At 39.5% G+C, this 18668-nt stretch overlaps 1 protein-coding gene across 1 annotated transcript in view; it reads right to left on the bottom strand.

Annotated features, from left to right (window-relative positions):
- LOC102382065 overlaps positions 1-18668 on the bottom strand; it is a 187600-nt gene that overhangs the window by 6943 nt on the left and 161989 nt on the right. Inside the window, exons 6-7 of the mRNA XM_025203349.1 lie at positions 17697-17822; positions 301-358 (exon numbers count right to left, since the gene is read on the bottom strand). Coding sequence (XP_025059134.1) covers positions 301-358; positions 17697-17822 — 184 coding nt within the window. The remainder of the gene's footprint in view (positions 1-300; positions 359-17696; positions 17823-18668) is intronic.

Raw genomic sequence — 18668 nt, 5'->3', positions numbered from 1 at the left:
AGGAATGCAAAAAAGACATTTAAATCACATAAGAATTAGTACTCCTATATGCAAAAGCAAACAGCCCAGGAGACAAAATGTGCTGAAGTAGATCAGTTTAATAATTGGCTGAGGAATTATGCACATTTGATCTCATCCTCTGGACCAAGGAAAGAAAAAGAAACAAAAAACATTGCAGAATTTATTTTTGAAAGATAAAGAAAACTAAAGAAAAAAAATAAAGAACAGAAATTCAGCTAGTGTCACTTCCACAGTCTACCCATATTCTGACTTGGTAGATTTATTATTTGAATGTTTTACTGAACACCAATCACCCTTGTTTTCAGATAAGAAAAGGGATGTGCTCATATAGGCCTTCCTGTAAGATGACAAGAAAAATTTTACAAAAACAAAAAAGAGTCTCCTGTGACAAGCCAGGATTATTGGTTAAATACTATTGATCCTATTTACTTGTATGAAAACTAAACTGTTTTAGAATGAGATGTTGCTTTTAATCTAGTGCTGTATCCCCTCTCAGAAACAGAAATGTAAAGAACCCTGGTATGTGGCACTATTTCAAACTGTTAAATGGGAAGTGTCCCTTCCTCATTGTCCGTTTTCTAACAGCCATGTCCTTTAGGAAAATGAGCACAGTACAAGAAATGTACACTTTGCTAAAGTATTCGCAAATATGTTTCTGCGACGCAAGTGTTCAGTGGATGCCACTGATTCTTTGACTGGAACTGGAGAGGTCTGGTTTGGCATTCAGTGCCTAGATACATTCAACAGAATGTGAAGCTCCAAAGCAATGATGATTTGATGGAAGCAATTAGTATTCAGAGCATCACTAAGTCCTCTGGCATGTGAATGTGGCCTGAGCAACCCTTGATATGATGTATACAGTAGAAATCAAGCATACTGTGAATCTGTTTTAGTATTATACAACATATATTTATTTTAATCTCTACTTTTTAATGGCAGAATTATTATTAAAGCATATCTGCAACTGCTGCATCAGTTTCAGCTCCATGACTCTTTACATAGCAATATACACACACTTTAATGCATATTTTAACTCTCCTCAAAGACAGGAAATAGTTTCTTGATTAAAATACAACTTGGCAATAAAAACTATGACATCTTTTCCAGAAATGGCTTTGAAATATAAGGCATCAGATTACTGCTCTACTTTTCAACAAAAACAAAATAGTAACAAACATTGAGGTTAAATTTCTATGATTTAAATCCTGTCCTTGGGCAGAGCTCTATCTATGTCAGGGCTAGCCACTGGCTTCTTTTTCACTGCAATAAGCCCGTGTAGGCTTATAGCAGAATAGCCAAAGCACAATGCACTCCTGGCATGCTCCCTCTGCTGGTGGATGTCAGAACGTAATGAAAACTCTGATATGTGAGGAAATCCAGTTGTGGAAGTTATTCCACATACCTTTTTCTGTCACATTTATAGTTCTGAAGCAAAGTACAGAAGCCACAGTGGAATAGAGAATCAACCTTTAATTCCCAAAGGGCAATGACTTATCTACAACAAGGGCAACATTATAAAATAGTTTGTGACATTCAAAGAGAAAAATTCAAAGTCTGTTTATGGAAGCCGTAACAGCAACTCTACAACACCCTGCTAAAATAGATGATGTACTCGCTTCTCATTGAAGAGAATAAATGTACATAATTGCTCTAAGAGTTAATAGGAATTACATAAATAAATCTGCCAGGCAGTGAGAGAAAAATAGAGCCTATATGTTTGACTGTTAGCTACACAGTGGACACATCTACACATTCATTAATGCGCTGTAGTTACTTCAAATTAAGTTCAGTACTTAGTTAACCACATGCTAAATCAATGTGGACTAACCCATGCTACTGCACAGTAGCACCAGGACATGGGTTTTTAGAGATGCTTACTGCGCAGTAGCCTAATACTACTGCACAGTAGTGTATTAGCACAGTTTTTGCCCTACATGCTACTGCACAGTGTTATTAGACTACTGTGCAGTTACTGTCTTGTGTAGATGCACCCAGTTTTTAGTATTTTTATATGAACAATAAGATCACAGGAAAGTAGGACTGGAAGGGATCTCACAAAATCATCTAATACAGCCCCATGCTCAAGGCAAGATTATCTTTGACTACATAATCTCAGCCAAGCAGGCTGTCCAACCTGCTCCCGAAAATTTCCAAGGATGGAGATTCCACAATTTCTCTAGATAATCTGTTCCAATGCTTGACCACCCTCATAGTCAGAAAGTCCAATCTCCAATCTAAATTTCCACTGCTGCAGTTTGAGACCATTATTATTAGCCCTGTGCCCTACAGCCACAGAGAGAAGCCCATCTCCATTCTCTTTATACTAACCATTCAGATATTTGAAGACTTATCAAACCAACCACCCCTCAGTGTTCTCTTCTTCAGGCTAAAGCATCCTAGTTCTTTCAACTTTTTCTCAAAAGTTTTGTTTCCCAGGCCTCTAATAATTTGGTCACTCTGCATTGGACTCCCTCCAATCAGTCCACATCCTTCTTGAAGTATAGGGCAGGAAACTGGACACTGGACTGAGTGCTGAATAGAGAGGAAGAATCACTTCTCTTGATTTACAAGTGACACTCCTGTTAATACAACCCTGTATACTGTTTCCTTCTTGCAACAAGAGCACACCATTTTTTCATAATCAACTTATGGTCTACTGAGGTCCTTCTCTGCAATACCGCAGCCTAGCTAATCATTACCCAGCCTGTATTTGTGCATGCAATTGTGAATGTTGTGGGAGACACTGTCAAAAGCCTCACTAAAGTCAAAGTATATCACATCTACTGCTTTCCTTTCATCCACAGAACCTGTCACCGTATGAGATTGGTGAGGTATAACTTGCTCTTGGTGAATTCATACTGGCTGATCTTGATCACCTTTTTTTTCCTCTAGGTGCTTCACAATAGGTTCCTTGAGGATCTGCTTCATGATCTTTCCAGGTATCAAGGCTAACTGGTCTGTAATTCCCTGGATCATCCTTCTTTCCTTTCTTAAAGATGAGCACTATACTTGCCCTTTTCCAATCATCTGGGACTTCACTCGACCTCCACAAGTTCTAAGGAAGATAGCTAATGGCTCTAAATTCCTTCAGCCAATTCCTTGACCTGCACCAAACAAGCTATTGTTTGGTTTTGTTCTCAAATAAGTTAATTACTTTTTGGTATTATTAAACTCAGCCAAGTGTTTTATCTTCCTTTATTTTGCTCTTAATACCATAAGGCTTGCATTCTGTCTGCTTTCCTTTTGAACCTGATTTTATAGCTGGTTTTCTACCAGTGTGTCTGTCTGCTTTCTCCATGGCACTGGAATTCTTATTCTAACCTCTGGTTGTATATTAACTGTGAAGCACAACTGTTTTAGTGGGCTGGAGATAGACAGTCTATGAAACAGTCAGGCCCTGATCCAGCAATGGCTCTCTAATTAGGATGAGATTCAACTTCTGCGCAGAAATTATATATAACTTTTGATAGAATGAGTTACACAGTTGAAGATGAAAGGACAATCCAATCCAGGGGATGCTTAAGCCTGTTATAGGGTGCACAGTTGAGCTCCACATCACACTGGGGACATAGACCATTTGTGCAGGGTTCCAATTTTCTGTACCCCAAAATAGCAGAACTCCATTAAGTTTGGGGACAAAGAATTCAGATTTTTCATTTTTTTGAATGTACATTAATAATGATTTTGATGAAGTTACTGATAAAAAAGCTTCCATCATAATATGTTATCATCCCACAACATATAGATGTATGAAATAGTTCAAAATACTATTTGCAGACAGCAAAGCCTGGCTGGTATTTTTTATACTTCTTCTTTAAAGCAATGAATTGTTTTTCACAACACCACTAAAGTTGGTATCACATCCTATCAGTACAGTACCTTTGTGATCAGCCACACATTAGCCAGAGGCCATAGTGTTGATGGTACTGTTAGATCCCGATGGTCTTTTTTTTCTGGGAAGTGTCTTCTTAATTTTTTCAATGGTGACAGAAATATGAAAAACCACCTGGGGATCAGCCTAAATGCATTAAAACAAACAAGAGTGTTATTGTAATTTGTGTTTAAATTTGTAGCAAATACTACAAAATACACTGCTAGCATAGCTCATATGAAATGTAAATTGTTATAGAATGAGCCATTGCTTTTAATCTTGTGTCACATCTCCTCTTAGAAAAAGAAATCTAAATAAGCAAACTATCCCAAATTGTTCTATTATATGAATGGTATTCTGCCCTGTTTCGATACTGAGTTAGTATATTTATAAAGCAGTTGTAAACTAGCACAAATACATATTTTGAATCATGCTAGTTCTGATAAACACATAGATTAAAAATGTTGTTTCATCATATTACGGGCTGACTGCAGCTTTGCTATGGGCCCCAAACAAGTGACAAGCCCTATTGCTTTATCCTTAATGCAAACCTGCCTTCAAGTCTCCCCCTTGATCTAAGAGAAAATTACCCTGAACCAAGTCTGTTTCAGTGCACTGTTCTCCTCTCAGCATGCCAGCATGCTACTATAACAGCTAGAAAACCAGAAAATGTTTTGTACTGGCTTCATGATCTACCTGTTAAACGTAACAACAAAGTAAGAACAACTGTAGATAAACCTGCCTTATTTTAGGCATGCTATAAAGTGAATCCACCAAGTACCTCATTTTGTACTGACCCATTATAACTAATTTTAATGTAATTAAAAGATGTGAAAAGATCTTTATAGAGCAGGTTGATCAGTATAATTTTGAAGTTACATTTTCCTACTATATTATTTGAAGTTGCTCCTGTGACTCAACCACTAATTTGCCAAGTACTTGAACACAGAGATGAAAATGTGAAACAAGTTGTCATATTATTAAAAAGGTTTTATCCCCTCAATATACAATCATTTATACAGAGAGCCAGCATTATTTATGAACAATAGGTCAGGCTGCAACAAAACAAACTGGACTTTCCTGTAAGTTTTCTTCAGTGATTTGAGGTACACTGCCCAATGCAAAAGCTAGATAGGATACTGTCACAAAAAATTTTCAGTGGATGACTGATGGATAATGACGTTATAAATTTTGATACAAGAAAAAAAAAGACTATTGACACTATGAAGTCTTCTCTCACCAACCTTAAATATATTACACAATTACATTACATTAAGAGATATGGAACTACATGTCATAATATAAGTTCTTTTCTAGCACTGCCAGAACCTCAATGGCTAGGAGCAGATGTTGCATTTATCTCTGGACAAGTCTGTCCCAGAACACAAATATCCTGGGATTGGTGTATACACTCATTGCCTTCTAATCAATGTTTAGTGAATGGCTAAATGCACTGTCACTGATTCAATAATGGAATCCTGGGATAACTGTTCAGAAGCACCTCGCAATATCCCAGGATAAACTGGTAATACTTCTTATTCCATGAACCTTTTCAGGATTTATCCGGGGACAACAGACATGGATGTCTGAACAACTGCACTTTAACCTGGAATAAAATCGTTTATCCTGGGACACATGTAACACCTATTTGTAGCCAATGAGTTACAATCACCATAAAATGAGATCACTTGCCAATGACTACATATCTGTCCCTAAAATCTAGCTCTGCTACTATACAGACAGTTAGCTCTATCAAGATCTTTGCAATCTTATCTGAAAAATAAACTGAAGGGAAAGTGTTCAATAAAGAACACCTAACTTCCATGGAAAGCAAATTCTTTCCATGTAGTAGATTATTTACAAAACAGTTCTCGTGATCCGAAGTTTGAGTACACTATGTAACACGCAAAACCTCAGCACATCTTAATTATTAATTATATCATATTCAGGTTATTTTAAGTAATATCTGAACAATTAGCAATTATCTTTGAGAATCTGTGGAGGACAGGGGGGGTCCAGAGTGCTGGACAATAGCAAACATGGTACCTTTCCTCAAGAAAGGAGAAAAGAGCCCAAGGAATTTTAGGGCAGTCCCCCAAACCTCACTCTCTGGAACATATTATTAAGCAATCTATAAGTATTTGAAGATAAAAGTAATACAGAATGTCTGAAGTGGGGTTATTAAGAATGAAGTCATGTAAAACTGCATTTTATGGGACAAGCCCTGGTGGAAAGCGGGGAATAGATGCGATATACCTATAGAAAGGCTTTGGACATTGTTGCACATGATATCCTTATTAGCAAGAAAAGGAAACACAGTTCACATATATGTTCACAGTTCAAGTCTAAGTTCACAGTCAGGTAGATGCACAGACAGTTGAAATATCACTTTCAAAGAGCAGTTATTAATGGTTCACTGTCAAAATCTCAAGCAAGTTCTCACAGGTATCTGGCCTGGGCCTGGGCCTTTTACAAATTTCCATTAACAAACTGGATAATAGAAGACAGGTTTCAAGTGCTACACTTATAAAGGTAATATCAAATGCTTAAAAATGGGAAATAATAGGCTGGGCAGCAGAATAAGAATCTACATGTAGTGGATCACAAAGACTATTTGAGCCAATAAAGTCCTGGTGTTGTGAAAACTCTCATTTTGGGAAATATGAATAGATAGGTCATATATAGGCTTGGCAGAATTCAATTTTTATTTTTTAATAATTTTGATGGCTAAAGTCAATGTTTATTTTTAAGCATTTACTTTGATTTTTTATCAATTTAAGTAAAATTAACAACAGAAAAAAATTCCATCCCCAGGATGGCAAAAAACTAACAAAAAGGTAACACCCTCCCAAAACTTGTACACTTTCTAACTGGAGTCTCTGTCTCCACATACTAGTCTCACCAGTAGGCTGTTTTGCCTCCCCCCTCCACCCCCCTTCCCTTTGTCTGTAGCTGAGTTGTTAGGAGCTTCCTGCCACTGCTTCTTATGCCTTCCTGCACAGCCACTACTTCCAGTCTGGCTCAAATATTCTTCCCCCACCTCCACCTCCTCTGGGCTTCAGGTAGGGGTTTAAATAGCCTGTTATCTCCCTCCAGCCAGCTTCCCAGCACCTGTGAACAGGCAGCTAATTGCTTAATTGATGAGTCATTAAGCTGCTCACTGTTTTCATCTTTAAAGAGACCTGGCCTCTACACTCTGGCCTGCAACTCCCTTCTGTTCTTCCCCCTTTCTTTTCCATTATTAACAATGGAAACATTTTTTTGCCAGTCTGTGAGTGTGAGGTGAAATGTATGTTTACTGATAAAAATCAAATCCTGCCAAGCTGAGTCATATGTAAGACAGAGAAGTATTTATTTCACTCTAAAAGGTATGACCAAGGCCTCATTTGGAATACTTTATCTAGTTTTGTGAACACTAAGAAAGATGATGACAAACTGGAGGAGAACAATGAAAATAATAAGGTTTAGAAAACTAATTATGAGGAAAGGTTGCAGGAATTAGGATTTTTTTCATTTAGAAAACAGAAGACTAAGGGGGAAAATGATAACAGTTCTCCAAAAGGTTGTTATAAATAGGGCATTGATCAATTGTTCTCTCTGAGTGCTGGAGGTAGAAAAAGAAGAAATCAGCTTAATTTTCAGCCAAGATGACTTATATCGCCCATTAGAAGAAAACTTTCTAAATGTTAGGGTGGTGAAACACTGAAACAGGGTACATAGGGTTTTTATGAAATCTTCTTCATTAAAGATTAAAACATATTAAGCAAACATCTGTCAAGAATAGTCTCGGTATACATGATGCTGCCTCAGTGTTTGGATGGAAAAATGCTCGTCTGAAATTATCCTGTGTGAACTAACTTTTCTTCATCCATAATACAAATTTGTAATGTACAGATGAAGACGCTCATTTTTCAGTCTTGAAAGGTATGACCCAGCTATTTTTATAAGTGCCAGGAGACAGCATTACTCAAGAGATACAGACTAGCTTAGAGACATCTAATCTAAAAGTTGTCAACTGGAAATGGTATGAACTTCTAAAAAGTCTGAAAAACCATGATCTGTTGTGATTAGAATAAAAATGTAATGGACCAACAGATCTTTACTGTAACTTGAATGGCATTGGACAGGAATGAAATTGGCCCTATATACTTTGATGACTAAAGATTCACAGGAAACAAAATACTTCCTTAATTTCCAGTGTAGAGCATTCAATAAAACTATTTTCAATAAGGTGATATGGGATCAAACAAACTGCTACCATCTTATACTAAAAATGACTCACATTTCCACAGTGGACGTAGAACTGTTGACCTTCTCCTAACCCACTCCTTTCTAAAAACAAAAGGAAATAGGGCAACAGAAACAGAATGCAAACACAACTGGCACAGAGATATTTGATTTCATATTACCTGTTAGCCAGCAGTAGGCAGATCTTACAAGGGAATCCCCACAGTTATTGTACAATGGCAACAAATACTTTAATAATCCTCTTCCAAAGGCTCAGAGGTAAGGGCAGCACTCTTACTCAAACTCACTATTCTAAGTTGCTATCAAATATCCGAGGTTTCACTACAGCTGGGTAGAAGATTGTTTTGGTTGGAATTAGACACAAGTATCATTATGCTGTGTGCCTTTGTATAACACCTGCTGCAAGTTGGTGTATTCTTGTTATCACTACCACAGGTTTTAATCTTTTAACATTTGGCTTATTGGTTTATAGCGAGGAAGTACTAGCCCTTTGTATTCATCACAAGCTGGCACCTAGAAGTAATACTGTGCTGTTCATCAGGAGATAATATAGCTGGACAGTACCCAAGTGACACTAGATAAAGAAGCAACAGCATGTTCGTCTCTCCCAGCTTTAGATGATGTTAAAAAAAAATCCTCCAGAACATGGGGCACTGGCACCCTATAGAAGTGACAGTGGCCATTAACTTTTTCTTTTGTGAGTTCACATTCTTCATTATATTTAATAGTTTTGCTCAAGACTAGCAGCACATGACAGTGAACTAGAGACATGAGACTTGAGTGAGTTGAGTGCCTCAGAAATGTTACAAATTGCACTAGAAAATTATATTGAAAGCTAGTGCTATTACATACTAAACTGTACTATCATACACAATATAGATACCTTGCTTCTATTGCACATGCTATTAAACAGTCTTCTTTAAGCCCACATATAGAAGCAAACAAAACATCCAGCATACCCTCTTGTACAATAAATATGTTTAAACTCTTGCCTTCTGGAATGCAGGCAAAGGGATAAACCACACAGTGTAACAATATATGAATATACTGGAAATTTAAAAACTAAGCAAAGGCATCACAGACTATCATTTAAAAAAAACATTCATTAACATTGGCTTATATAATAAGATGTTTCTTTTACTTTTAATGGGCGCATCTACATGTCACCCTACAGTGATGTAGTGATCACACAAGTATACACATGATCACCAACTACATCGCCATAGCGGCACACTCCCCCAGTATAGTGCACTGCTACAGCAATGTAGCAGCAAAATCTACCTGTGCACTAGGGGTGTGCAAAACAGGCCATATTAGATTCAGATTTGGATTCAGCCTGAATCAGGTATAGTGATTTGATTTGTTTATTCGAATCACTGTCCCAATTCGATTTGGACAAATCCATATCTGAAGATTCAATGCTGATTTGGAGAATCAGCGATTCAGCCATAGACAACAACTTTAAATGTTTTCTCTACATACCTCGAGGTGCCAGGTGCAGCTTGTGAATGCTGCAATGGTGGGGCAGATGGAGTGTCCCACAGGAGTGCAGAGGGGGCCCCCATGTGCTCAGTGGCAAACCCAGAAGTGGACCAGAAGTACTTCCGGTCCACTTCCAGGTCAGCCCAGCCCCAGCCCCAGCCCCAGCCCCAGCAGGAAACAGTCACTGAGTCCAGAGGGTACGGTGCAGGGAGGGGCCCTGCGTACTCCCTGGCAGCCCTGAAAATGAACTGGAAGTACTTCTGGTCCACTTCCAGGTCTGCTGCTGAGTGCACTGGGGACCACCCCCCACACGCTCCTATGGAATGCTCCATCTGCCCCAGCATCTCAGCATTCACAAGCTGCCTGGTACCTAAAGGTATGTAGAAAAAACTTTTAAACCTGTGTCAATGTCCGAATCATCAAATCTTTCTGAATCTCTCCGAATCAATTCAGAGAGTTCTGATTGGATTCAGAGAGATTAAAGGGTCTCCTGATTCAATTCAGATTTGGAGATTTGGTCACCGAATTGGGCCGAATCTCCGCTGAATCAAATCAGCAACCAAAGCTTTGCACAGCCCTACTGTGCACCATGCGCATGGTGCAGTAACCGCCTGTTCTGCGCCATAGCTTAGTACTTCCAAAAGGAAGTACTAAAGCACGGCGCTGTAGCAATGTTGCCATATGGCAATATGTAGATGTACCTAATATCATGTATGTAGCACTAAAAATGTGTCATCTGTAAGTATTTTGAATTATGCATTTTTATTTTGAAGATGAATTCACTGAAGAGGTGATAGTTATGGAGTCCAATTTATTGACTAAAATAGAAATCAGGAGATGCAAATTGCAGATTTACATATAAACTTGGTCTCTGGAACCTGGAGGAAATTTAATCTCAGAGGGTGTTCCCCCACAAGTGGAAACGTGCAATTTGTGGCACCTCAGAGCCTTCTGAGGCACTGCAAAACGCATATGGTGCATGCTAATTTGTTTGCTGCGCTGCATATTTACAGCACAGCAACAAATTTAGATACCGGAAAATCCTGGTATCTAATAAAAATGCAACAAATAAAAGCAGTGTGACGACACACACAGCAGCAGCGTGCGCTGCCTGAAACTGGATCTTGACCTGCCAGAGCCATGCTCTGGCTGCCAGTCAGGCTCCATGCTCATGGATCACTGCCATTGCAGCCCTTGGAGACCCCCAGGGCCCCACGTAAAGCTCCTGGGGCCAGCCCAGGTACTGGTCCAACCTTCCCAACCCCACCCAAGGCACTTTGCCATGTGCCAGAGCACATGTGCAAGGCCAAGCCATGGGACAAGTAGTAGCGGCGCAAATATGTGCCGCTGCTATTTGTCCCTGGGGAAACGCACATTCCCACTTGTGGGGACATGCCTAGAATAATCAGTCCTCACCCACATTTTCAGTCAGAAGTCAGGGGAGCAGATTTAAAAATACATAGGGAATACAGGAATTCAACTAATGCAGGCTGCTGAGGGGATGCACTGAATCACTATATTCTTTAATAATTCTGGCCACAACTCCCCTCCAGCCAGATACACAACTTTTTCAGCTTTCTAGAGACCACAGGTCCTCTCTAGGCCTTCGGTGTATGCAAGGTTTTGATACTATATAATTATGTAGCCTTCCTTTTTCCCCTGGCCATATATCTAATGCCAGCAAGGGGGAGGCTCTCTTTGTGCTCAAGTAGTCCCTTGCACTAGCATTACCCTTGTTTGCTCCATTACATCAGCTTTATGGTGAAAGTCTGCCAACAGATTGAAACTTTTCTTCTTATGATGTCTTTCAAGGGATGACTGATGATCATGAGAAATAGAGAGATTAATTAGTATGCAAGTCTACTCTTATTTCCTCAGTGTTATTCAAGAACATCCCAAAGAAGTCAGGAGAATTACTTCAGTGCAGAAGTTGAGATAAAGGAGGGGAAACTGATTCTATGGCTGCTGGCAAATGTTAGTGCAGTCTCATGACTAGAGTCTGAGAATTTTTATGCCCCATTCCCCAAATCACATTACCTGCCATGCCATACCTTCATGGCAGCTCATACAATTCTGGGAATGGGGCATCAAATTCCTTAAACCCCAACTACACAGCTGTCAGCTACCTGAGTTGGGGGCACCTGCAGTAGGGGAGCAGGAAGCACCCTGTTCCTCATCTGCATCCCTCAAATATGAAAGCAGCAGCTGGGGAGCCAAGTGTTACCCCCTCCCCATGTGCTGCTTCCATGGGTGCCCAGGGCCTCCCAGCTGCATGCCAACTTTTTAAAGGTATATGGTGCCATGAGCCCAACACTGGGGAATCTTTCCCCGATGTTGGGGACACAGTGACCTGGACCTTAAATAAGTGGGCATGCAGCCTGGAGCCCCACCTGAATGCCTACCCACTTTTTGTTTCAGGCCCAACATCAGGAAGAGGCTCCCCAGCATCGGGTTCACAGTTCCCCCCATGGTGCAGTTGGAAGTTGGGGAGCTTCCCTATCTTACAAAGCACCAGTTTAAAGATGTACTCATGCAAGCAGCAGGGGGTGGGAAAGCTCCCTCATCCCCAGCTGCTAGTGCCAGGAGCCTCTTTAAATGGGCAAGTATAGCTGGGGATGGGGGAGCTCTCTTCACTCCCTGCTGCATGTGTCAGGCAGCTTTTTAAACTGACACATGCAGCTGGGTATGGGAGAAACTCCCCCACCCCCAAATTCATGGTCAGCATCCTTTGGGGATATAGTAGGGGTAACCAGGTTTGGGATCTGGAGCTGCCTCCAGCTGGATCCCACCAATTGGGCAGGGGGTGGCTTTGTCTTGGACCCCAGGACTGCCCCAGCTGAGCCTCAGGATTCAGCACCAAGCAACCCCAGTCCCATTTCTGAGAATCAGGCAAGGAAAGATTTTATGACAGACCCTGGAGCTGCCCCATGTCCACTGGGACCTGGCACCTTCAAAAGCCTTAAAGGAAGGATAATGCTCTTTAAGGTGCCAGGTCCTGGCAAACCTGCATCCTGGTGTGAACAATCAGCAGATTGTCAGCATCAGGACCAGGGCAGCCCAGTGTCATGCCAGGCTGTGGGCAGTCAGGTTTTGGTGTCACTGCAGGGTCAGGAGAAGCAGCCAAGATGTGAGGGGAGTGTAAAGATGTAACACAGAGAAGCCAGGACATCCATCTGGGGAACCTAGACAAATCCAGTGGATCAGGTATAGCACAATGTCGGGAGGCTTGTCAGGTCAAGTATCCAAGAGATCAAACTAGAGTCAGGTCAGGCCAAACTGAGTCTGTGGGTAAGCTAGATCAGGTAACCAAAGTAGTAGCAGCTCAAGTCAGAAGTGCAGCAGCCTAGATACAGAGTTAAGCCTTGTTGCCCAGATACTTTCTGTTCTGGGTCAAGCATTTATAATGGAAGGGGTGAAGGGTCAGCTGACCTTGTTGGCCATTCCAGTAGCAGACAGAGAGTGTGTGGCTAGGCCCAGAGGGAGGATTCTGGCCATCTGGGTCTACCCCAGTGTTGCTGAGGAGGTGGTGGAGTGGGATGAGGATCTGCCCCAGGCAGACAAAGGCCCTAGGTCAGGGGTGGGCAAAATGCAGCCTGTGGGCCAGATGTAGCCTGCCAGGCCATTCTATCCCTCCTGCAGGGCCCCTAAAAATTTAGAAAATTAATATTTATCTGCCCTTGGCTGCCTGTCATGTGGCCCTGGATGGCTTGCCAAAACTCAGTAAGCGGCCCTCTGCCCAAAATAATTGCTTGCCCCTGCTCTAGGTTCAAGGTCACAGCCTGTCACTCATCCCTAGAATGATGAGGTGTACCTTATGTTCAGTTTATGGTGCCATTCAAACCAGCCACAGAGATGTTACACAGCATTTTGCATCATGTGTATTCATAGCACTATTAACATGTTAATCATGCCAGAAATATTATGTGCGCCAGACTACAATAAAGGAAGGTAGCAAGAGAAAAAGTCTCTGGTTTTGTCATCCCCTTCTTATTAACTTCTGGCAACTGCTGATATGGAGAAGGTCCAAGATGACTAGAAATCACCAAACTTCATTAAGCATTATCTAAAGTCACATTGCTACTGTCTCTAACGCTATGCAAGCTCTATAAAACTGATTCTTTTAAGTCAAAAAACTACTTAATTTGGATTAAAAATATAGTTCACTGTTGATAAGCTATACTTTGTAATGTGATACTGAAGAATTTCAAAGGTGCATACATTAAAGAATGTAACAAATTATAATTAAAGGTGGGCCTACTTTATATCTCTCTCTATATAGAGAGAGAAATATATATATATCTAGGTTTTTACTATGTAGTAAAACCTAGATATACATTTTATCTATATATATAGGTTTTACTATATAATATATATAGTAAAAATCTGATATATATATAGAGAGAGAGAGAGAGAGTAAAAAGCTGAAAATAATTACTACTTGCTGTGTTAGAAATACATAGGATACATACATTGCAACTCACCGAATGTGAGATGCCAATATGAGGATTTGAATTGTTTAATTGTTTCTATTATATTTGAGAAAGCCCTGAAATCCTGAGGAAATTTTTTAATACAATATTTAGGGATTTAAGTATTTAGTTCCCACTAAAAGATTAAGCTGATAGAAATATAATGTCCAAAATCATATATCCTCTAACCTTCCCTTGTCAAAAACAGAATATGATTAATTTTATGAAAGCTGTAAAGAATGATCATATAACCAGAACTGATAAAGCATCAAAAGATTAAATCAGCTGATGCTTCTCTATCCCAACTTGCTGATTTATGGCTAGTCTTTCTCACCAGTGATAAAAGAACAACAGGTTGTAATTGTCAGGGTTGTCTATAGTCACAGACTTATGCACAGGGATTATATGGTCTGAATTCCACTCTAATACCACTCTGCTGGAAAGGTTTTACTTGTCAATAAAAGATTAAAAGTAACAGTTAGGGGCTGAACTACAATATCTAAACCTGAAGATAGATTTAAAGCATATGCACCCAGAACATCTGAGCCTTTTACCTCTTTAGTGTGTAATCCTCTTACTGTCTTCTGCACTTCATTGAGCACAAAGGTTCTGGAATACAAAATTTTCTAGGTATCTAGCACTTCTGCCCTGAATTTTGTTTTAAAAGAGTCTCTCTTGAGGATATCACATTACTACTAGTCACAGTACATTGTTCACTTCCAGATATGTAATCCTTGCATGTACTCATCTTGTTTCCAAATTTAAAAGCCACCATATAGTAGCATACTTGCTGTTTTTAGGTTAATATTAACTAGCCCATTCTTTATCTTCTAACACGTATGCCTAATCTTTTACTATAGATAGGGATCAGTAATATTCAAGTATTTTACATTTTTCTCAATCTTGATCAGATAGTTTTTGCCTCTGAAGTAATTTTATTTGAAACATGAATATACCAATAACTAATGTATAAACATCATGGTCATTCTACTTCACCAGAAACAAAACAACACTTTGGGTTGCCACGTATCAAACATTTCAGAATAGGCTGTGGACATCCTGATTTCAAGTTGCTGGTGTAGAGGGAGCTTGGGATCATAAGCTCAGGCTTTCTCTGCACTTGCAAGTAGAAAGGGCACAAATGGGATCTGATTCTGGAGCCCAAAAATCACATCTCCTGCCATGCACGTGGCATAGCAAAAGGCATGATTGTTGGGATCAAGGATGAGATCCCATAGCATCTTAAATCAGGGGGTACCTGGGAAGGTCCTAGGGGGTATGTGTGGGCAGGTGGGGATGGAGTGCCACCATCCACTACTCCATGCCATCACCGCCCAGGAGTAAGGCTGGGGTGGGGGGCAAGGGCAGCGGTGCCCCACTGCGGGCCGCACAGGCGCCGGCTGGATGCAGGGGGGAGGGGGAAGGAAGCTCACATGTGGTGGCTGCTGCCACCACACACCACCCTATGCAGCCAGCCCCCTTCCACTCCTCATCCAGCTGTCCCCCCACCCGCCTGCCCCTCTGCTCCAAGTTCACCCACCAGGGGTACACTTATTAAAAAAGGTTGAAAACCCCTGTCTTAAATGAACATGTACCACAGAGACATGTTTAACCATTGGACCCTTTGGTGGTATGATAACCTATGTGTCCATGCAAGAAAACATTCAAGGCATTAACTTGCACAGAAAATAAAGTGAAAGTCGGGTACATTAAAAAACTGGGTAATAGCTAATAATGTGCTTTAAATAGGAATGTGCTGACCTTGTATTGTATAAAATGGCTATCCACATCCACCTTTTCCAAAGTCTGAAGTGTCTGGTGGTTTGTACATTGGAAGGTATCTGGAAATCCTGTATAAACTTTCCAACTAAGAATAAACAAAGTCATCAACATTTCTTTCATAACTTAAAAAATACTTTCTTTTCTAGATCCTATACTTGAAATAAATTTTACATATAATTTGATATATTAAACTTGTCTTGACATCTTACTATATTTAGAAAAAAAAGAGTAAAAACATATAAGAAATGCCTAAAAGGCCTTGCAATTTAAATGTAAATAAATTATACATAGGCTTAAGCCAAGATTGAACCTAAGAGATAATATTTGGACATTTTGGCCCAGACCTTAAGCCCAGCTTCAGCTTCACAGATGGCCCATCTACACAAGATGCTTTAATGCACAGTAGAGCTAATTACTTTGCAGTAAGTGCCCATGTCTACACATGCAAATGCTTACTGCACGGTAATTGGGTCTAATAGTGAGTAAATTTGCTACCTGCAAATTCAAGTAGCAAATTACTCAAGATTACTTACTGTACAGTAGCTCATGTGTAGACACCTGACTGGGAACAAATGTGCTCCTGGTAAGCCAGGTAGCAGGGGGCAGGAGATTGCTCCCAGTCCCTAGGAGCTGCCTGCTGCAAGGGTGGGCTCTGCCACTGGAGCCCAGGCAGGGACTATGTCCCCCTGCCCCAGCAACAGGGAGCTCCAAGCCCCCACTCCACGATCACAGGGCTAGGAAATCCTTATCTCCCAGCCCGAGCCCTGTGATTGGGGGGTTGGGGCTGGGAGATCCTTCTTTCCCAGCGCCAGCTCCATGGTTGTGGGGTAGCTGCTGGGAGATATGGATCTCCCAGCCCTGGCCTCCCAACCACGGAGCTGGCACTGGGAGATTAGGAAAATATATCCCTGATCCTGCAAACACAAGTAGAAGTAACCCAGAACATTTGAATAATTTCATTAGGTGAATAGGGTTATTCACATACTTAATGTTACTTGTGTGCACAGTGGTTGTAGGATAAAAGATATAAATGGGAGATAAAGGGTATAGACAAAGATACCTTTTAACTACTTTAAAAGGAGATGGGGAGCTGGTACTCATGAGTGAGAATCAGCTGTTATTATCTGTCTGCAAGATACTTTAGTAATAAAAGACAGTTTGACTAGACTGCTCCAACTTTGCCCCTAAAGAAAGTTACAGTGGTTTTCCTATACTTCTATCCCTACAGAATCATGCAGAGGAAACAGTTACATTGTAACAGCGTATATATTGATATTTGATATTGATATAATCTTATGGCTGTCTATACCCAAAGTTATATAAGATATCATTAAATGTACTGGCAGCTTTTAAACAGCTACTGTTTTTTTCCAGGACAAATAAAATGGCAACTTTAATAGAAAAATATTTTAAAATGCTTTTTAGTAAAGGTATAAGTAAAAGGTATAACTTTTTATCTTAGATTTCAGTGAAGGTCCTTGAACTAAAAAAAATTACTGACCCAACCTTTCTGTACTGCTATTACCTTCTAAGTTTTTCAGACAAAAGTGTATACAATATCCTTCTACTTATTTTAAATGTACTGCATAAAAGTTGAAAGCTAATATATATTACATTTAGTTCATTTTTATAACTACTAACATTTCATGAAGAGATGATGAAAAAGTACACGTGTTATGTTGTGGCTTGAAAAAATGGTATTTATTATCATATGGACGGGAATATTTGCTGACTAGCTTTTCAACATTTTAATCTTCATCTAACTTTCATTGTAAACTTGGTTTTATTTTTTGGAGAATATTTACAAAGTAAAGTTAAAATACTTGTCAAATCCTGGCAGCAGATCAGCATTATGATCCGGAAGACTTTTATAAATAACTGTGATACCATCCTTTTCAGCTGCAGTCACTTTGTCAAAGGTCAAACTCAGAACACAGTTTAAGGGAGACCTGAAAAATGGAAATAACATCAAAGCTGACCTTTCTGAAACAAAAGCAAACAGCTGCAAAAATAATAATAAGATTATACATACAAAGGCAGTGAACATAACAATAGAAATTCTGATGAATGGACTAAGAAAGAAAATATTAAAAAGTATACAGCATTTTGTATGTTGGCAACAAAATTAGTAACCTAGGAGCCACTCTGTGTCCTCAGGCATCTTATCTTATTAATCCATGGGATATGAACAGCAACCAAGTTGAATTACTCTTGCAGTATTAGCTCTTCTCCTAGGATTAATAACTACTTGGAGAAAAAGAGCTCAGAATTGTGACTAGTACTTAGTTATCATCTAAAGAGGATGGATTCAAACTGTAAGTTAGTGTACATCAGTAAGTAAATAATATAAACGTAGTTTGATAGAAACCATAACAAATTACAGAGTATTTTGCCAAATTAATAAAAAAATAAAATTAGCTAATTTAATTAGTTAATCCTTAAAGATGAGAGAGCCATTGATGACTGAGATCAGTAGATCACCTAGTATAATTATGTATACTTTTCTATCATCCATTAGAATTATCTAGGTCTAATATTGGTTCAAATAATTAAATTAAAAGCAAATTAAATATAAACATCATATACACTAGTCTTATTAGTAAAGCTTATTTTAAAAGACACACAAACCTAAAAAATTATTTCCATATGAATATTTGTGTGTGTAAGAATCAGCTAGAGTTAGTATAACTGAAAGACATTAGAAAAAAAACATGCTTTTGTGTATGTATTCCCCCAGATTGTTCATTTTGTTCATTTGAAAACACTATGTATAGTCACTTTCATTGCTTTCACTG

This window comes from Alligator sinensis, unplaced genomic scaffold (assembly GCF_000455745.1).
Source record: "Alligator sinensis unplaced genomic scaffold, ASM45574v1 scaffold165_1, whole genome shotgun sequence".
Classification (NCBI taxonomy): Eukaryota; Metazoa; Chordata; order Crocodylia; family Alligatoridae; genus Alligator; species Alligator sinensis.
The sequence above is the reverse complement of the archived record's forward strand: the minus strand, read 5'-3'. Positions and strand labels throughout refer to the sequence as shown.